The sequence below is a fragment of the Myotis lucifugus genome, unplaced genomic scaffold (assembly GCF_000147115.1).
Source record: "Myotis lucifugus unplaced genomic scaffold, Myoluc2.0 scaffold_45, whole genome shotgun sequence".
Lineage (NCBI taxonomy): Eukaryota > Metazoa > Chordata > Mammalia > Chiroptera > Vespertilionidae > Myotis > Myotis lucifugus.
The window spans coordinates 6,661,711-6,682,284 of record NW_005871093.1 but is presented as its reverse complement, the minus strand read 5'-3'; the positions used below and the strand labels follow the sequence as shown (position 1 = coordinate 6,682,284).

General features: G+C 56.1%; 2 protein-coding genes, 1 long non-coding RNA gene and 1 pseudogene across 3 annotated transcripts in view; all 4 read right to left on the bottom strand.

Moving 5' to 3' along the window:
- Positions 1 to 2,453: 2,453 nt before the first annotated feature.
- UPK3BL2 (uroplakin 3B like 2) lies at positions 2,454 to 7,033 on the bottom strand. The gene is made up of 6 exons (XM_014455425.2): positions 6,801 to 7,033; positions 5,172 to 5,324; positions 4,668 to 4,887; positions 4,095 to 4,171; positions 3,741 to 3,861; positions 2,454 to 2,666 (listed from the first exon to the last, which is right to left on the bottom strand). The coding sequence occupies exons 1-6, from the start codon at positions 6,880 to 6,882 to the stop codon at positions 2,558 to 2,560; spliced, it is 762 nt and encodes a 253-aa protein (XP_014310911.1). The 5' UTR covers positions 6,883 to 7,033; the 3' UTR covers positions 2,454 to 2,557.
- A 4,200-nt stretch (positions 7,034 to 11,233) lies between these two features.
- On the bottom strand, positions 11,234 to 14,655 carry LOC102427945 (annotated as a pseudogene).
- Positions 14,656 to 14,817: 162 nt separating this feature from the next.
- Positions 14,818 to 18,782, bottom strand: LOC111825884. Its single transcript, XR_002829110.1, has 3 exons — positions 18,553 to 18,782; positions 17,824 to 18,040; positions 14,818 to 15,625 (listed from the first exon to the last, which is right to left on the bottom strand). It is a non-coding gene; the product is annotated as an uncharacterized LOC111825884 (long non-coding RNA).
- Positions 18,783 to 20,191: 1,409 nt separating this feature from the next.
- Positions 20,192 to 20,574, bottom strand: part of UPK3B (uroplakin 3B) — a 5,209-nt gene continuing 4,826 nt past the window's right edge. Inside the window, exon 7 of the mRNA XM_006088295.3 lies at positions 20,192 to 20,196. Coding sequence (XP_006088357.1) covers positions 20,192 to 20,196 — 5 coding nt within the window. The remainder of the gene's footprint in view (positions 20,197 to 20,574) is intronic.

Below are 20,574 nucleotides of genomic sequence, written 5' to 3'. Positions count from 1 at the left end.
GGTCCTGGCACAGAGCTCCTAAAGCCCGGGGAATGCTGAGTCTTAGGGGTGAGAGGAGCATCTTCTGTTGTTCATAATGAGCCCTGCCTGAGGTTATGCTTAATGGGGGAGCCCTAGGTAGCTTTAGGATGCAGGCTGGTCACCAGAGGAACCAACCATGGGATTAGGGGGTTGGAACTTTCAGCCCCACCCTCACCCCAATAATGTCCAAGGGAGGGGAGAGGGGTTGGAAAATGAGTTCAGTCACCAAAGGCCAATGCTTTCATCAATCATGCCTGGTAGTGGAACCTCCATAAGAAAAACAGACAATGGGGTTCAGCGAGCTTCTAGGCCGGAGAACAGGGAGGTGCTGGGAGGGTGGCACCCTCCAAGAGGGCACGAAGCTCTGCTCACCCCCTTCACACCCAGCCGCATGCATCTCTCCTATGATGCTATTCCAAGCTGTATCCTGTCATAAACCAGCAATACTCAGTAAACTGTTTTTCCTGAGTTCTGCGAGCGTTCCAGCAAATTACCAAAACTGAGGAGGTGGTCATGGGAATCCCCAATTTCTAACCAAGTTGGACGGAAGTGTGCGTTCCCCCGGCACGCCCTGCTTGCCACTGGCGTCTGAAGAGGGGGCGGTCGTGTGGGGCTGAGCCCTTTCACTGCAGGGTCTGCACTAACTCCAGGCAGTTAGTGTCAGAAGTGAGTTTGATTGTAGGACACTCGGTTGGTGTCCGGAGAGTTGGAGAACTGCTTGGTGTGAAAGACCCCACACATTTGGTGCCGGAAGTGCTGTGAGTAAACACAGGTTGCAGTGCCCTCTAAGTTCCTTGTTGGCCCTTCTCCGTCCTGCTATGGGCCCAGGAGGCTGGGACATGGACCATGGGCCACACCGTCCAGACCCTTCTGCCCTCTTGCTTCTGGTCAGGTGCGATCAGAAGGCAGGAGAGAGGCAGGGTATTTACTCACCAGCTCCTCCAGTGGCTGCGCCCCTCACCCCACAGCCCCAGCTGCTGCCAGGTGGACCCTGCCCATGGCTCCTAGTCACTGGCTGGGAAACACCACCCCCTCCCCTCACATCAGCCTCAGGTTCAGGCTTATGGCCCCAGCAGCGCCTTAGGCCACCCTCTCCTGTTGGTTCCCTAACGCTGCCCACACCTTTGTAAACTCTCTCAATTGCCCTGCTAGAGGCATGCCATCTGTTTCCCGCCAGGGCCAACCCACACAAGGCGTAGGTTTGTGGCAGGCAAGGCCTTGGGGTCACCTAGTTCAACCTTCACTTTTAGCAGCAAGGGGCACTGAGGCCCAGAGCGGGTGAGTGATCCGTCCAGGGTCACCAGCCCGGGGGTGGGGCTCATGGTTGCTGCGAAAAGGCTGTGGAAAGACGAGGACAAGCTGGAAGTCGGTTTGCTTCCTCCCCTGCCTGCCTCTCCCAGCCTGGCGCCCCCAGGGCCCAGTGAGCGTTTCCTGCACAGCAGGAGCAGGATGTGTCTGCACCGGCTAATAAACCAATTAGGGCCATGAGCACCTCCCAGAGATAGGCCGCTGCGAGCCAGCCAGTGCCCTCCTTCCCGATCCTCTGCCCCAGTGGGTGAGGCCCTGCACCTGGCATGGGTGCCTCCTGATGTTCCCCACCCCACCCCACCCTCTAGCTGCCCCCCACCTGCCCACCCGGCAGTCCCCAGCTGCTCCCAGGCCTTTGCACGTGCTGTTGCTCTCGCCTGGGCACCCTTCCCGTGCCCACCTGGGGCAGTGCTGCCCCTTCCCCAAGGCCACGCCTGCTTAGGAAGCCTCCCCAAGCCTCCGTGTCTGTGCTCCCTCCATCACTGTGCGCGGCAATACCCCTCTCTCCTGCTTCACAAGGAGGGCGGAACCTGGCTCGAGTCACCTCCAGCCCTCAGGGCCCACCCGAGGGGAGCTGATCATGGAAATGCCGGGCGCCTGGGTTGGGTTCAGGGCTGGAGTCTGCTGTGGGCTGAGCCCAGGCCTCTCTAGGAGCTGAGTCTCACAGGTACTTCCTGCCCCCAGGCCCAGAGTAAGCACAGGGCTGGGCGACGCTTAGACGCTGCAGCTCTTGTACAGGAATTGGAGAAAGGGGAGGTGAAGGGCCCTCAGTCCTCCAGCCAGGAGGCGAGGCCAGCAGGAGAGAGGGGCCACAAGAGGATGCTGGGGGCGAGGGGAGCAAGTGTCAAACACACAGAGCAGGGGCAGCCCATTCACCTCCTTGGTTTGGACTCACCTCGGCCCAGTGGGCAGTGTGATCATCCCCATTTTACAGATCCCTATCGGGACACTGAGGCCAGAAGAGGGCTTGCTCTGCCCTAGATGACTTAGCTGGCCTAGGACCCTGGGCCTCAGCCCTGGCACTATATCCTCCTAAGACCCCCAGCCCCGAGGATCTGGGGGCGGCGGGTTGGGAAACATCCAGGTATACAATGACACAGCTGTACAGGGGGTTGCCAGGGACATTTATTTCTGAGGTCCAGAAGCTGCAGGGCATGCTCCCGGCCCGGGCTCTGCAGCCTGGACCAGGGAGGAGGCTGAGGGATAGATGGGAACCCCCTGGAGCCGCTCAGGAGCCCCCCACAGCTGGACGGCTGAACATGTGGTGGGGGTTATATCTTCTCATGAACGCCAACTCCCCTGGTCCCGAAATGGGGGTGCTCCCACAGGTGTCATAGCTTGGGTGGGGACAGGGAGGAGAGAAGGAGAGAGAATGATGGACACAGGGCCTGAGGTCCCCTGACCATTGCCTGGACCAGAGCTTGAAGTCCTAGGCATAGGAGCCCTGGAGAAACGGAGGCTCCACCGGCCAGGCTGGATTAACCAAAGGAAAGCAGACTATTCCTCTACACTTCACAAAGCCAGCTCTCCCTCCCTGGCCTTGTCATCACCCAGCCCCCATGCCCTCCTCTTCCCCTCCCCACACCCCAGGATGCCTGTCTCCCCTAATAAAAACCCACCACTGGCTTCCTCTGGCCTTCAGGACACAGCCATTCCCTTGCCTGGCCCCCCCCACAACTCTTGGGCCCCAGCACTGCCCCCTCTCCATCCTCCCCAAATCCTACTCAGGGATAGGTTTCCCCTTTCCTCTAGGGCAGTGGTAGGCAAACTCATTAGTCAACAGAGCCAAATATCAACAGTACAACGATTGAAATTTCTTTTGAGAGCCAAATTTTTTAAACTTAAACTATATAGGTAGGTACATTGCTATTAACTTAATTAGGGTACTCCTGAGGCTTAGGAAGAGCCACACTCAAGGGGTCAAAGAGCTGCATGTGGCTCGTGAGCCGCAGTTTGCCGACCACGGCTCTAGGGCCATTTGGACACCCCTTCTCCACCAGGCCCCCATCTGAACTCTGAATGAAAGGCTTGAGGCAAAGATTAGCACTTGGCCTATAAGCACTTCACCTGGGCGACTCCCAGCTGGAGTCTGCTGCCTGCCCCCATTCACAATTCCAGTTATTGCCACCAGGGGGCAGTGGTGCCCACTTGGACATTGTGAACCCCTTGGGCAGGTAGCAGGGAGAGACAAGGGAGGGAGAGGTTCAGAGATCCTGGAACCTTGGGGATTCCTTGCTCAATGATTGCTACCCATGTCTGGCCTTCAGGGAAAGCCACTCCAGCAAGCCTAGTGAGGGGGAGCTGGGCTGCGGGCCTGGGCCGGGGCTTCTATGGAAGAATCGAGGGAGGGCGAAGGGGTAAGGGTGGTCCAGGTCAGGGACCTCACCCCTCCCAGGGCCCTGCCCACTTACCAGGTGTAGATGAGCAGGCCAAGGAGGGCCGTGAGGAGGACAGCCAGCAGCACTGACAGGATGGCAATGATGACCACTGTGCCCGCGCTCCGGAGCCCCGGGGCAGTCTGGAGTGCCTCGGCTGAGGGGCATGAGGGGACCCCACAGGCAGGCAGGGCAGGCCGTGCAGGGAGGGAAGATATATGATCTGACCTGAGAAGGGAGGCCTGGAACAGCCTCCAGATCAACCACCCACACCCAGGTTGGGGGAGGGCTACCTGCCGACAGGTAGGCTCTGACCGACAGGGGCTGGCCCACACCCAGTCCTCAGGACAGGATCGCCCTAGTGTGTGAGCTGCTCATCTGGCCCCATACCTTGCTGCAGACGGGTGTCGCTGGACCACTCTGTCTCAGCCACGGGTCCTCTGTCACTCATCACCAGGAACTTCACTCTGAACGGAAGACCCAGCATTGGGGGTGAGGGTCCCTGGGTCCTGAGCTTTTGGGCCCTGGTGCCTCTCAGTCTGCCCCCTTGACTCCCAGGGCCTGGTGGGTGGGGGAGGGGGACTAAGGCTTAAACACAGCCTTGGACTCCAGTGGCAGCTGTGACATTTCCCAGCTGTGTGGCCTTGTGTGCCTCCCTCACCCGCTCTGGGCCTCAGTGTCTCACTTGGGAGATGTGTGTGGAGTGGACTAGATCCCCCAGCACTGAACATCCGTGAGTCAAGCCCTGAGTGAGGGGAGATGGCTTGAGGGACCAGTCCCTCCCGGGGGCACCCCCTGCCTGGATGGGGAGACTCCACCTGTGGGATCCAAATTGCCGATAGGGGCAGGGGCTCAAGTCAGGGGCTCTCTGCTCAAGAAAGACAGGAGAATTCACCCAGGCCTCCTCCCATTTGCAGAACTAGGGCAGGGAACCCAGGTTTGGGCGCAGGCAGAGCTGCTCACCGGTAGGGACCGGGGCCTGGCAGGGGGTGGTTGCAGCCCCTTGTGGTTGGGGAGCAGCCAGTGTCATTGCCCACACGGAGGACCCGGAGCTGGTTGCCAGGCTGGCCACCCGGATAGAGCGCCCGGTTGGCCATCAGCGTGAGGTAGTAGCCCTTCTGGGGGAAGTCGGCAGGGACTGGGCTGTCCTCCACCCTCTGTGGGGCGATGAAGTTCTGGGAGGCTGAGGATGGCATTCAGGTCAGACGGTGGGTCATGATGGCTCTGACGGGCGGGGCTGGCCCACCCCCAGTCCTCAGGAGCCTGCGGGTGCCCAGGCCTCATGCTTGACCTGCTCATCTGGCTCCATATGGCATGGGGGCCACGTGGGCAGGGCTGCAGCACATCCCACCAGGCCAGACAGCCCCTGGCCACATCCCCGGCAGCACCTCCTCCACCCCTGCTGCTCCTCCAACGCCCCTGTCCGTCTCTCAGAGGGAAAACCAGGCCCGCCCCAGCGGCACCCACCATTGCTGTGGGCCACCACCAGCCAGATGGGGTCAGAGTCAGAGATGTTGAGGCGACTGAACTGGCCTCGCGGCTGCTCCAGCGTGAAGGTGGACTGCGTGCGTGTCCCCGCGAGAGTGGCAGGTGAGAGCTGGGGCACATAGTCGATGCGCTCTGGGGCCGGTGGGGTCAGAGAAGAGGCTCAGCCAGGAAACCAGGCTCCCACAGTCCAGACTGAGGGGGGGAGCACAGCCCTGCCTGGAAGCCCAGACTGAGGGGGAGGACAGGAGCCAGGGAGCCCGATCTGAGGGGAGAGGCACGGCCCCGCCCTGGGGGTCCTGGTCTGAGGGAGACGGAGGGCTTTTCCTGGGAGCGTTGTTCAGGCTTTCATCTGTGCTCACAAGTCCAGCCCTGGCCCTGCCTGGGGAGCCCAGGAGGGACGGGCTCCGGGAGGCCAGGGGAGGCCCGTCTGGCCCTGCCCTACCTCGGGTCCCTGTGTGACGGACAGAGTCCAGGGAACGGGACAGGAGGCCCCCCTCCCAGCTGCAGGAAGTTCTTTTGGGGAAGGGGTCGTAGGCTTTGTTAGGGTTACACTCAGATCGGAGGGAGCCTGAACCCTCTGGTGCCCAGTGACCTCAAGTTCCCTCCAGCTCCACCTGCATGGTCCAGATTCCTTTGCTTGATGAGAGAAATGAATGGCTGGGGTGCAGGGGGAGGGGGGGGAGACAGTGACAGAGGAAATTCCACACCAAGACCTCAGGCCTGGATGTGGGCCACCAAGAAGGGGGCTGTGTCCTGGCTCAGAGCCTAGCACACCCTCTCCTCCCCACCCAGTGCTCGGCCACCGCCCACCCCGCCCTCAGGCAACTTCCCTCTGGAACTGGACCCCTCTCGGCCCCTCACAGCCTCATCCGGGAAAAGCAGGATGGCTGAGAAGGACGAGAAGCCTGGGCTCCATGCCCATGCCCGGCCCTGCTGCTGGGGGAGCTCAGAGCCCCTAACTTCTCCCCGGGCCCCCTGAGAGCAGTGCTCCTCCTCTTCAGCCCCAAATCCCGGAGAGCCGCAGAGAAATGAGTGAGCTTCTGTGCACGTCTCCAGGACCCTCTCGCCCGCTTTGGGTTCAATTCAGGTCAGTTAAATTCATTTCCATTTCATTCCAGTTCACTCCCAGGGTTCAGAGCTAGCACCCTCCTTTCTCTGAGCTCCCAGCTCTGTCTCAGGCCCAGTGCGCAGTGCACACAGCAAGGACCTCACGCTCGCTTAATGAGGGAACCGGGGACAGCGGCGGTTCCTCTGGCTTAAGAGCTCACAGTGACCAATGCCTGCAGCCCCCCTCCGCGAGCTTCCTTGGAGGCTTCTTTTAACTTTGGTCAGGACAGGAAGGGGGGCGAGGAGGGGAGAAGGGGGACCATTTGGTGAGAAATGGGGTGCAGGCTCAGGGTGCACAGAGGTGAAACCCAGAGAGAGAGGAAGCATGCGCACTCCCCTAGGCTGGCGTGGGGGACAGGGTCTGCCTTGTGACCTCTTTGGTGGGTTGTCTCTCCTGACCCACCCAAGACCCAGTCCCCAGCTGTGAGGCATGGGAGCTGAGGTCTGTGCTGAAGCCCGAGGCACAGCGGGCACCCCTGCCCCACCTCCCCTCTCACTCACCCAGGCCTGTCCCCAGCGGCAGGCAGATCAGCAGCAGCAACGGTGGCATCAGCGGCCCAGGCTGTCCCCCACTGAGCCCCATGGCCGGCCAAGTCCAACTGTTTGTCAGAGGGTCTGTCTGCCGCGTCCAGAGCTCCGAGCTCCTGGGCTGGGCTGGGCTGGGCTGGGGGAGGCTGCTTCTGGCACCTCCTGCTGCCCCTCCCAGGTGCCCCCTCCTCCCAAACAACTGGTTGGACAGGTCTGGGGCAGAATCTGCTGGCCCCATGGATCTGGCATTGCCAGGGAGGGGTCTGAAGAGAACAATCAGCTGCTGCTGCCAAGACAAGCCTGGACACCCTCACCCCAAATCCAGGAGGGCCCGGGAGGGGCCGTGGAGTGAGGAGCAGCCCGGTCCATCGGCCGTGACAGTCCTGCCATGCCCTGTGAAATCTTCTCATCCTAACAGCCCCCAACCGGCAGCAGGAGCTCTCACAGCCTCCTGTGCAGAAAGGGGTCCCCTCATTTTCTACATGAAGCATAGAGAGGGGAAGGAGGTGTGTCCAAGATCACCCAGCCAGCCAGGCAGAGCCCGAACTGGAGGATCACACCCAGAGGCAAGCTCACAGGGGGCTCCCTGACATCACCCTCCCTCCTCTCCTCATCCCGATGACCTGCCCTCTCTCCAGCTGTGGCCACTGCCCAGGCCGGACAACACAGATTACTGAATAGGGCCCAGGGCGGGTGGGAAGGGCACGGACTGACCCCATCTCACCTGGACAGGAGCGGCCGCCCCACGTGGGTTTCCTGCCTCGGGCACCAGCCCCTCTCAGCCGGGTGTCTGCCCCTGGCCAGAGATACCCTCCCCAAACGCAATCTCCTTTTAGGAATAGTAAAATAAATAAATAAATAAAAAAATCATTATAAATATTTTCCAGCTATTATAATGCATTTACACTCTCTTTAACTCTATTTTTATTGTTTTCAGAGAGAAAGGGAGAGGGGAAGAGAGATAAAAACATCAATGATGAGAATCATTGATCAGCTGCCTCCTGCATGTCCCCCACAACCCAGGCATGTGCCCTGACTGGGATTTGAACCGTGACCCCCTGGTTCATTAGGTTGATGCTCAACCTCTGAACCAGGCGGGCTGGGCTCCACTGTCTACTCATCGTAACTGCATTGTTACATCAAGCGCACCCCTTTGCACGCCTGTGCCTCCTCCTGCTGAAAGCTCCCTGAAGGCGGAACCTGGCCCTCACTCGGGAGGGTGGAGGGTGGCAGAGTGGGGTGGGCTCCCAGCGTCTTACACGGAACCCCCCAGAGAGCAGCCGTCTCAGCACAATGGCGGTGACACTGCTGGGTTTCAGATGCAGGTCGTCCTGCAATCAGCACTTAGAGGGCACGGAGGTGGCACAGGCAGAATTGCAAGCAAACATGTTGGCCTTGGAGAGAGAGCATGACCAGAGCTGTTCTGCCCAGACGCAGAAGAGAGGGGGACATGAGTGGGTCTGACTGGGGCCCAGCCAGCAAGTCCCAGTCAGACCCAGCCCTGCAAAGGCTTTCTTTACCTCCCAGCTTTTCACTGTAGAAATGGCCACATGTCTGTCGTATAGAAGTACATCGTACAATGAGTGCCTGAATAGATAACCGCTACCCAGATCCAACAGGTGTTAACATTTTGCTATCTTTGCTCTGGATCCCTCCCTCCCAGACAGACAGATTTACTATATATATGCTGTGTTACTCTCTGTACATGTGTAGGAGGCAGTTAGACAGGCGTGAGCAGAGTCGGAACCATAAGCCGGGTTCGGAAGGTCACCAGGGAGAAAGCCCCAGGGGACCTTTCCTCCCCGGCATTTTGCTGGTCCTGAGGTTGGGACCTTCCCCGGCCTTTCCTCCCTTGGCATGTCCTAGTCATGGGGTAGGAACGGCCTCCATGGTCCCTCGAGCAGCCAGGCCCGTGAGCATTAAGCCCTCAGGACAATGAGGGTCTGACCCCCATCTAAAGGTTTTGGAAGCAGAGCCTGGGGTCTGTTGACCACAGAGACAGAGTTTTGGTCAAACTAGAGATAACATCTAGGCCTCAGTTGTGTTTCAGCTCCAGGCCCAGAAAAGCAGCAGAACCTGGGCTGACATCAGGACCAGCTGCAACGACTAATGACCCCGTGCACTGGTGCCGGCCAATCAGTGGAGACCACGACCCTGAGGAGACACCTGGAGAGATGATCCTATTCTATCGAGATCCTCCCTGAGACCTCCAGATAAGAACCCTCAAGATGAAGGACTCAGCTGCCTCCCCCCCCCCCCCCACACACACACCTTCTCCTCTCCCCAGGTGTGTTTTCTTTGCTTTTCTTTCTCCTAAGTTCCAAGAGCCCTTCTTTTGCCGCTGTAACTTGCATCTGGAGCTCACACAGCCTAGCTCTCACTTCTTTCATGGCTCACTCCTTCTGCCTTTCTTTTCTTTTTTTAAATATGTTTTTATTGATTTCAGGAAGGCAGAGGGAGAGATCGATAGAAACATCAATGATGAGAGAGAATCATTGATCAGCTGCCCCCTGCATGCCCTCTACTGGGGATGGAGCACGAAACCTGGGCACGTGCCCTGACCGGGAATCAAACCGGGAGCTCCTGGTTCATGGTTGATGCTCAACCACTGAGCCACACCAGCTGGGCATACCTCTGTGACTTTCTAAATCAACTTTCACTTGTACTTGAGACTTGGCTCTGAATTCTCAAGGACACAGGCAACACCTGTGTTTCACTGCTAACATCTACTGGTATATACACACGTGTATGTATTGTGGATGTAAAGAGGCCACATGCTAACCTAACTCAGGGAAGGCCTGCATGATGGTCTTGCAAACTCAGAGATCTAAAGTAACCACAAAGGATGTTCTGAAATTAAACTTTATCTAAAAGCAGTTATGGTGGGTAGTCATGTCCTAGGCCAGTATCTTCCCTGACAAAGGTTAAACTTTTTTTTTCTTTTTTTTTTAGTTTTTGTTTTGTTTTGGTATATATATATATTTCAGAGAGGAAAGGAGAGGGAGAAAAAGATAGAAACATCAATGATGAAAGAAAATTATTGATCGGCTGCCTCCTGCACGCCCCCAACTGGGAACTGAGCTGGTAACCTGAGCATGTGCCCTTGACTGGAATCAAACCCAGGACCTTTCAGTCCGCAGGCCGACGCTCTATCCACTGAGCAAAACTGGCTAGGGCAAAGGTCAATCTTTACCTTAACTGAGCCTATTGTCTTTTTGCATCTACAATATCAATATTGTTGGTGAAAGGGTGAATCAAGATACAGGGCTCTACTTTAGTAGGGGCTAATAAGAGAAAGCTCGCTCTGCTGGCCTAAGCCTTGCACAACATGCTCCCCTTAGGTGGTTATTTTACAGAAATTCCTGAAGACCATAACCCCTGCACAGCCCCCTGAGAAAGGACGTCTGGCGCCAGCAGAAGGACAAAGGGCGACTAAGGTCCCGATACGTGTGTCCAGCCGAAGCCCCGTCTGCAGCTCTCCCTGAGCATAAAAAGCCTGCTCCCTCCCCAGTTCGCCGCTGACTCTTTCTCTCAGGCCACCTGCGCCCAGGTGACAGGAATAATTATCATTTTGATTACACTGAGCCTTGAGTCTGTTCTGTGTGACCCCGGCCCAACCCCGAACCTTTCAGGTGGAATTTCAAAGTAATTTTCCTTTTTCCAGACCCCTCAAAGCACAGGCACCGCTCTTCAGAGACCACAAATCCTCTCATTGTTATCGAGTTAATTGTTGACTGTTAACTATCCCGCACCCACCTGAGTAAAAGAAGTACGTGTCTATCATTTTACTTTTATCCAATCCCAGAGGTTTCTCCACTTTGCTTTCTCCCGCCTCCCTAATCTATCACCAATGGAGTTCATGCAACCCACTAGCGCAGTGGTTCTCAACCTTGGCTGCACATTAGAATCACCTGGGAATCTTTTTAAAATCCTGATTTCTGGGCCTCATCCTCCAGAAAGTCTGTTTCTTTGTTATGGGGTGAGGCCACAACATTAGTACAGAGGGGCCTTGACTTACGAGTTTAATTCATTCTGAGACCGGAGCCCGTTAACTCAAATTACTCTGTCAACTCAATGCAAAAAACCAGCCGAGAGACAGCTGGTATCTCAAAAAACTCGTTAGTCGGGACACTCGTAAGTTAAGGCCCCACTGTAACAAAGAAAGAATTTCCGGAGGATGAGGCCCAGAAATCAGGATTTTAAAAAGATTCCCAGGTGATTCTAATGTGCAGCCAAGGTTGAGAACCACTGCACTAGCGTCTCCTCTTTTGATTGTAATGTATAAAACAAGGTGAAAAAAACCACCATTCTCTGGAGCATTATCTTAATTTGTTGAGATTCTGCTTCCCGGACATTGTCGACAGTTTGGCTCAAATAAACTCACAAAAATTCTTTACAGGGTTGAATGTTTCTTACGTTAACATTACATGTAGTATGTATGCTTATATAATAGTTTTTTGTTGTTTTATTTTAGAAAAAACACAGGCTTTTATTGTTCTCATGTCAAAGGCAGGTCTTTGCAGGCGGGGGAGTGAGTTTTGACAGCAGGGAGCAAGCGCCTACTTGCCAGCGATGAGTGGGTTCCGCAGGACCAGTGACCGAGTCCCCCACAGGAACATCTTGAGATGTAGCGGCCCTTGCTGACTGGCTGGGACTTCTTCTTGCCCTTGCCACGCTTGGGGACCTCGGCCCACATCCGTCACATTCCCCAGCGCCATGTTGCAGTGCCTGTCGAAGCCTTCACCTGGCCGGGAGCTTCTTGTTGCGACAGCTGATGAGCACCTGGTGCTGTTCTTGACCGACTGCGTGAGCACGGAGAGTGGGCCCGTCGTAAACTCTTCCTCCTCCTGCTCTGCTGCTCCTCCGGGGTCACCTCACTCCTGGGCTTGTCCTCCGCATTGCATCGGCCTCTGAAGAGCTATAATAGGTTTTTATATATTACTTTTTAAAAAAAATTCTCAACCTCGGAGTGAGGATATTTTTTTCCGTTGATTTTTAGAGAGTGGAAGGGATGGGGGAGCGGGAAAGAGAGAGAGGAGAGAGAGGAACATCGATGTGACGTGATAGAGACACATCAATTGGTTGCCAAGGATTGAACCTGCAACCGAGATATGTGCCCTTGACCAGAAATTGAACCCGTGATCCTTTGGTCCGAGGGCTGATGCTCTAACCCAGTGGTTCTCAACCTTCTGGCCCTTTAAATACACTTCCTCATGTTGTGACCCAACCATAAAATTATTTTTGTTGCTACTTCATAACTGTAATGTTGCTACTGTTATGAATCGTAATGTAAATATCTGATATGCAGGATGGTCTTAGGTGACCCCTGTGAAAGGGTCATTCAACCACCAAAGGGTTCGTGACCCACAGGTTGAGAACCGCTGCTTAACCGCTGAGAAAACCAGCCAGAGCTATAGTACATATTTGTATATAATAATATTAATACATATTCCCTGCTGTGTCCCCTCTTCCTGCTCCTGATGTCCCCAGCCCAGTGGGTCCCAGTGTGCCGGGGGTGGGTCCCAGATGCCCAGAGAGGCCAAGGTGGTGGGGAGCATGCCAAGCCCTGGGAATATAGTCTATTTCTAAGGACCTTCCTTGCTGTGTAACTTAGGGTGACTCATGGGACAGGGTGGGGCTCCCACTCACCCCCTCACATAGAGCAGCCAGCAAAAGGCTCCCAAGGCCCACCCAGCCCTGTGTCACCAAACAAGGCCCAGACTCCTGACAGCCGTCACACCCTGTCCTCAAGAGGTGCACAGGGAGGCGGAGCAGGGCTCTTCCTCACCCTTCCCCAGCACAGAGAAGCCCCAGATCTGTGGCCTCGGACTTTGTCTGGGTAGAGAGGGGAACTGCAGGTGACCCAGTCCCTTCCTCCTCCACTAGCCTGGCCTTGGGGCCCCTCACCAGACCCTGACAGACACCCATTTGTGCTAATATCAAGGGGGAAAGACCTCACAGTTCATCCACCCTGCCCTGGGCCTGACTCTTTCTCCTGCCTGGTGGTCTGGCCCCTTCCCAGTGTGTTTGTACACTGCTCTCGGCAGGCAGCTCACCACCTCCCCAGTCTAGTTAAGGCCTCATACACATGGAATCATAAACCAGAAAATCTCTTAATAGGTGAAATCTCACAACGTCAGGCCATGAAACAGGCAACCCTGGCTGGTTCCTGATCCACCGAGCCTGGATCCTTCCTGTTCTGAGCCTGCATCTCCCCCTCTGCATACTGGGCAGCTGGAGGTCAGAACACTGAGACCTTTTCAGCTGTTCCATTTAGTTCAGCTGTTCAGTGAGGGTCTGCTATGTCCCAGGACCGCTGTACACAGTGGGCATGAGCTTCGGCAGGACAGAAGCTCTAGAGGAGAAGTGGGGGTTGGGAAAAGGGCAGGCACTTTATCCATTTATTCCTCTAGCACAGCGGTTCTCAACCTGTGGGTCGCGACCTCTTTGGGGGTCGAACGACCCTTTCACAGGGGTTGCCTAAGACCATTGGAAAACACATATATAATGACATATTGTTTTTGTGATTAATCACTATGCTTTAATTATGTTCAATTTGTAACAATGAAAATACATCCTGCATATCAGATATTTACATTACGATTCATAACAGTAGCAACATTACAGTTATGAGGTAGCAACGAACATAATTTTATGGTTGGGGGTCACCACAACATGAGGAACTGTATTAAAGGGTCGCGGCATGAGGAAGGTTGAGAACCACTGCTCTAGCAGGTCATCATAGAGCCCCTGTTCTGTGCCAGGCTCTGGGGTACCTCCGGGAAAATAAACCAAGTCTGACATCCTGGTGGGGAGGGACAGGCAGTAAATAAACAAATACAGATATGACAGATACGGCTGCAAGGAAACAAAAGTTGGAGGTTAGAGTTATAGAAGAGGGGCTGTTTTAGGCAGGGAGGTCGTGGAAGGAACCCTCACAAGGTGACATATAAACATAACCTGGATGAACCAGAAGAGGGCGAATCATGAGACCCCTTGAGAGAGTACTCTACGGGCAGAGGGGTCATCTGGTGCAAAGGCCTGGGGGTCAGTTGTCTATTGCTGTGTAACAGATGCCTCCAAAGCTCGGAGGATTTAAACAGCAGCCATATAATCATATAACAATTCTGTAGGAGGGCTGGGCTCAGCTGGGAGGTTCTTCTGCTCTGTGTGGCGTCAGCTGGAGTCACTCATGTGGCTATGGCCAGCTGGGAGCTCAGCTTCACTCACATGTCTTGAGGGACTGGAACAACTGACCACTGGCTGGGCCTCTCCTCTGTCCTCTCCCTCCCCTTTATCTTCCCTCTCCCTCACCTCTCTCTCCTTTCCTCTTTCTCTCCATGAAGTTGCTCATTATTTGGTGATCCAGTCTAACCTTCTTTACATGGTAGCAAGAACCTCAAGAGGGCAAAAATGGAAACTGGCAGGCCTCTCAAGGGCTAGGCCTGAACACTGTACAGCGTCAGTGCAGCCCCATTCTAGGACCAGAGCAAGCGAGAGGCCAGCCCAGGGTCAAAGGGAGGGGAGGGGATGTCACTTGGAGGGAAGTGCAACATCCACACAGGGATGGCGGAAATGCCAGTGCCGTGATGGAACAATCCATCATGGGCCCGAGCGGTCACCCTGCAAGAAGCTGGGGGGTGTTCATGGGAGACCCTGTCCCCCAAGATCCAACTCAGGCCACCTCCCTACTCTGCTCATCTCTCCCTGCCGCTCACTCCACCAAAGGCCTTCCTAAAACCCGTCTGCCCCACCTCACTGGGACATCTCTGCATTGCTCAACTCCTCCGCTGGCATGCAGGGCCTTCCACGCCTTGCCCCGGGCCATGTCTCCCCTCTTCTGACGTCCCCAGCTCCACACCCCCCTCTTCCCGGCCACCTGAGCCCCTCGACACACCTGTTGTGCTCAGACACCACCTCCTTCAGGCAGTCCCTCGTGTGCCCCCACCCCATATTTGATGCCTCCCCCAACCCTAACCCTAATCCTAATCTTAACCCTAACCCTAAACCTGTCTTGTTGCCCCCATCACAGGTCCCCTCCCCCCGAACTGTACTTTCTGTGCCCAGTTTTATCTGCACCCCAGCTGTGTCCAGCAGAGGACCCCACATGGAAGAGGCGCCCATAGATGTCTGATGACCTGAGCCCACTCTCAGCTTCCCACCCTTCCTGCCCATCCCCCCACCCTTAGCCCCCATGTCCATCCCACCTGCCCTGGGAACTCCCACTGCCCTGGTCCCTTGGAGTTAGAGCTCAGACAGGGACAGGGCTCCATGCACAGGGCTGAGAAAGCAGAGCTGAGCCTGGAGTTTTCATGAGTTACTCCTGGGGGCTTTGGGCCTCCTCCACGAGGAGCAGGGAGGGGTGGAGGTGGGGAGGGAGAGGCCAGGATGACTAATGGGACATTCTTCTCGGTCCCTTAGAGGGAGAAGTCAAGGAGAAGAATGGTTGTCAAGGGCAACACATTCTTTCCTGTGGCTGTGGGTGACTCTGGCCTGCGCCACCCACAGCGAGTGGGGTTTCGGGGAGCTGGGGCTGGAGTGTCTGGGCCGAAGGAGCCTTGAGATCTTCCCTCACTTTACAGAGGGAAAGCTGAGGCTGGGAGATGAGCAGGGCTCACAGCAAATGAGGCATAAAGGGGGAACCCTGGGCTCCTGTCTCAGTCCTGGGGCCGTCTCCAGCGTTCAGGAACATCCAGGCGGAGGCCTGTGTGTGAGACAGCAGAGGTGGGCCAGGATGGCTGCAGTGGCTTCTGGCATCTCTAGCTGCAGGGAAGAGAGAGAGAGAGCAGCCCAAAAAGCTGGGCCAAGGTTCCAGTGTGAGCAGGGCCAGGGCCAGGGCCAGAGAGCAGGCAGGCTCCAGCCTACACTCGTCCAAGTCCATTCTGAAGGCCTTAACCTGCCCAGGCCCTTTCTTACCCCCGAGCCTCTGTACAAGCTGTTCCTGCTGCCTGCAAAGCCCCGGCCCTCTGCCTGCCTGTGGGTTCTCAGTCAAACATCTCACCGCTGACCACCTGCTCTGTGCCTGCCGCCCCCATTACCACTCATGCCCATGACACCACAGTGGTGGGAGGATGGCTCTGATTGGGCTGCCATAGCAAAATGCCACCGACCGGGCGGCTTATACTACAGAAATTTATTGCTCATAGTTCTGGAGGCTGGAAGTCCACGTTCAAGGGGTCGACAGGATTGGCTTCTCCTGAGGCCTCTCTCTTTGGCTTGCAGACAGCTATCTTCTTGCCCGCTCTTCGCGTGGCCTCTGTGCTTGGCCCCTGGTGTCTCTGTGTCCTAATCCCTTCTTGTAAGAGATTGGGTTGTTGTCTTAGGGCCCAGCCCAAAGGTCTAAATTTACTTAGTCACCTCTCTAAAGGCCCCGTCTCAAATAGACTCACATTCTGAGAGGGAATGACGGCTTCAACGTAGGAATTTTGAAGAACACGATTTGGTCTACAACAGTGGGTGTACCTTCCTAGTGAGTGGGGCACTTTCTGAGAACAGGGGCTGGACCTGAGCCTCTGCATGGCCTGTGGGTCTCTGGGCCAGGTCTCCAGGCCTGTTGTCCTGCCCATAGTGGGTGTCCAGCAACTGCCTCCTCCCCCTGACTCCACCCCATTCCTCTCCCTCCCCCACCTCTGGGCAGGGGTGGGGTGGGCAGGCTGAAGAGTGCACAGTGAGGTGTAGCTGTGTCCCTTGGCTCCTGTTTCATGCAGGTCCCTCCTGAGAAGGTGGAGCCCGCCCTCCACCACAGCCCCTTCTCAGAGCAGACTCGGCCCCTCAGCCACACCGGGGCACCCTCGTGCACGGCCCATCTCTCACTGCAGCAGTCAGGGTGGGTGACTTTCCAGCCTCCGATGCAGCCAGGGTGCCCACCAATCACGCACCCACACCAGACAAGGAAGTGGGTGCCAAGCTCCCAGGGGTGACAGAGCTAAACACCCCCAGGGTGGGACCCGGAAACGCAGCTTCGTGTGGTCTCCAGGCCCTGCTCTTGGAGCCTTCAGGAGCTCCCTGATCTCATCCCGAAAGTTCCTTTCCCACCCAACTCTCCAATTTGCAGCTGAGAATACAAGGGGTGGGGGTGGAGGAGGGGTTTGGTCCCCTGAGGAGACTGAGCCCCTGTGATAGTTGTCCTGTGTCCTGGGTGAAAGAGACCCTACTTTCCCAGAGGCCGGACACTAGGTTGCAGTTCTACCCAGTAATAAAGGATTAAGAAACAATCCAGCCAAGTGAGAGGAACAGAGTGACAGAGCCCACGACAGCAACGCCAGGGCTCCTGTTCCTCCCCCCAAATTGTGCTCAATGACACGAGCCAGTCACAAAGGATCACATATTATGTGATTCTATTTCTATGAAATGCCCAGAAAGCAGGTGAGGAGTTATCAGGGACGGGACTAAGGGAGGTTGGAGAGGAATGAGGAGTGACTGTTTAATGGGTACAGGGTTCCTTTTGGGGTGATTAAAATGTTCTAAAGTTGATAGTGGAACAACTCTGTGAATACTAAAAATCATCGAATTGTACACTTGAAGTAGGCATATTGTATAGTATTTGAATGATATCTCGATGAAGCTGACATTTTAAAAAGAGTGTAAAGGGCCTTTGATAAAACATTCAGTCAACAGTTATTTATTAAGCACCTGCAGGGCACTGTGCTGGCTCTGGGAGCACCCTGGTGAGCAAACCAGATCTGGTCAGTCCCTTCCCTCCTGAAGTTCACAGTTTACTGGGAAGATGGAAAAGCGCACCGTTTTGCATGTCTGATTGCAAATGGAAAATGTGCTGCGAAGAAAAGGAACACAGTGTAGGAGAGCTGAGGGATCAGGAAGGGCTTCCCTGAGGAAGGGAATGGGCCAGAGGGAAGGGAGTGAAGTGGAGGAGTGTTCGACATCAAGAGAAAAGCACGTGCAAAGGCCCTGTGGCCTGTGTGGCTGGAATGTAGGGGATAAGGGATGGATCATGGGACCCCACGACTGAACTGTTGAATCCAGATTCTATGCTTACAGTAGGAAGTCTCTGAGAGCTGTGAGCAATGGTGTGACACCTTCAGGTTTATAATCTGGTCCCTCAGGATGCTGGGAGGAGGATGGGGGTGGGGAGCAGCAACACTGGTGTGGGGAGACCAGCAAAGGGCAGCTACTGACATCCCAGCGAGAGACAAGCTGCCGCGTCTCCACCTGCTGTCATTCTGATTCCTTTGATTTCAGGTCTGATGAGTCACCTGTGAGTCATCACACCCACAATGATTGCTGTGTTTTCCTTTTTAACAATGAACTTGTTTTTAACCACTGAGCCATTATGTTACGGGCCAATGGAGTCCCCAGATACAGCCCTGGGGAGAATTTTAAATGCCATTTAACAAAAGAGTCTCCAAAACTCCATTTAATAAACTATTCTGCACAACACGGCTGTTGTGGTGCACGCTGTTTGGGGCCGTCATGAGCTGGCCCAGGAAGGGCTGGGTTCGGCTGATGACCCTCTCGAGCGTGACTCTGGGCAGAGGGCCAAGGCGCAGCTGCCCAGGGCTCAGCGTGACGGTGACAGTGTGGCCATGTGCAGCCCGCCGCCCCTCGCTGTGTGGATTCTGTGACACCCTGGCATGCTTGCCAGCACAACCCTGGGGCAGAACCCCCACAGTTATGCGGGCTCTCAGGGTGGCCTCCTGCTGACCAGGGTAGGCTTCCATCTTGGTAAAATATTAACAATTTGTTGACGTGCTGTGGACTCACCCACCTGCTAAGACGAGGTCCCAGGACTCCCTTTGCTGGGGATCTGCTGAGGCAAGTTAGGGTGATACCACCACATACAGGCTTCCATTTTGTATTCACACCCATCCCCATGTCAGAAACCCAGGCATAGCCTTCTCCTTCTGCCTCATCTCCCACACCTACTAGTAAGTCCCCAGTTCCTCCACCACCTCCTGAATATTTCTGAACTCACCTCTTCCTCTCCAACCCCCTTTGTCTGCCCTGGTTCAGGGCCCCAGGACCTGCTGTCCCCGCACCCCCCCCCCCGCCCCAGCACTATCTATACCACCGAAGGGCAACATGGTCTCCTTTCTCCTTTCCTGTCTACTTGACTAACTTCCACTTACCTCTCAAGACTCAACTCAAGGGCACATGCGCAGGTTGTGGGCTCGATCCCCAGTGGGGAGCGTGCAGGAGGCAGCCAATCAGTGATTCTCTTTCATCATTGATGTTTCTATCTCTCTCTCCCTCTCCCTTCCTCTCTGAAACCAATAAAAAATAAAATAAAAAAAGAAAGACTCAGCTCAGAAATCACCACTAGGAGCCCCGTGACCCTTGGGTGGGGCCAGCTGCCTCCCCTGGGCTGTCCAGCCTCGTCACAGTCTTCTCCCGTGTGTTGCAATGTCTGTTTGGAGCCTGTCTCTCTGCTCAAGCCCCCGGCAGCCAGATGGGGTGAGAGCGGCTCCTCAGAGGGCGGGGTGGGGGCTGTTCAGGAAGGAGGGGCGCCCTAGGCGTGCTCAGCCTGTCACGGGCTGTGCCTGGGACCAGCGCAGACGCTGGCACTGGGAACAAGCCGCAAGAGACCCCGTGACTTGGAAGAGCCCGGAGCACGTCCCCTGGCCAATCCCCCTGCCCGGAGGGTTTGCTCATGGTTTCACTCAGCAAACACCAGCAGACCCTCTCCCTCCCCACCGCGCCCTCCTGGCAGGCCCCAAGCTGGGCATCCGGGGCCTCGGCGCCTCCTCATCTGGAGTTGGAACCAGGGCTGGACAGGACAGTGTGAGACAGACTCTGCCAGGGGCAGCTGGTGAGGGGGATATGGGGGCATTTTGAACCCTCCTCCAATTCCAGGTCAGGAGGGACCTGGGCTTCAAAGTAGTAGAATTTCAAAGGAGGCTGCCCAAAGGGGCTGGCTCCCAGGAGCAGATGCTACACAGGACACTGAGCTCCTGGCTGCATCTGACTGCTCTGTCTGCGCCTGGAGCGGGTAGTGTGGCTGGTGGGGTGCAGACAGGATAGGGGTGCAGGCAGGAGAGGGGAAAGACCACCTTGGAGCCAGGAGTGCATGGGTTTTGAAAGCAAAGCCTCCCCTGAAGTGTCTGCCACAGAAATGGCTTAGCAGCTGGTTCCTGGCCCTGCAACACATGGGTGGGTTTTCCTGGGCCTGCCAGGAGATGGGGGCACCCCAAAGCACAGTTAGGTCTAGCAATCAAGGGGACAGGCTCAGGGCAGCCCTGGGCTGGTGGCGGTGGGGCTGGACAGAGCTCGGCCAGGCTGGACCCCAGGCGTACATGCTCCTCTTCTGAAATCAGCACAGGCACCACGCAGCTGGGAAAGCCAGACAGCATTTATTCACCTCGAAAGAGAGGGCACCTGTGCCCACAGGCCCCCGCAGGGCACCACCGTCAGTCTAGAGTGGCCAGGGTATATGGGGTCAGGTGGCAGTGGACAGAGCACAATGGGCAAGTCACTGAGCCTCAGTTTCTCATCTAGGGCTGTGTGGATTGGAAAGCACGCAGTGGGCCCTCAAGCGGGAGCGTGGTTGCTCATCCCTCTGGCTCCGGCGGTGAGATGGGGCCTGGAGCCCTGACCTCCAGAGACCCTGCTGAGGCTCCAGGCCGGAGCCCTCCGCCCAACAGAGCCCTGCCAGTCTGTGAATCTGTGAATGGGAGTGAGCCTGCGGGGCTGTGCGGCAACAGCTGCGGTGCACTGGCGCCCTCGTGTGGCCATGAGCGGGTACCACAGGTTTGTGGGCCAATGGACGCGGGGGGGGGGGGGCGGCGGGGGG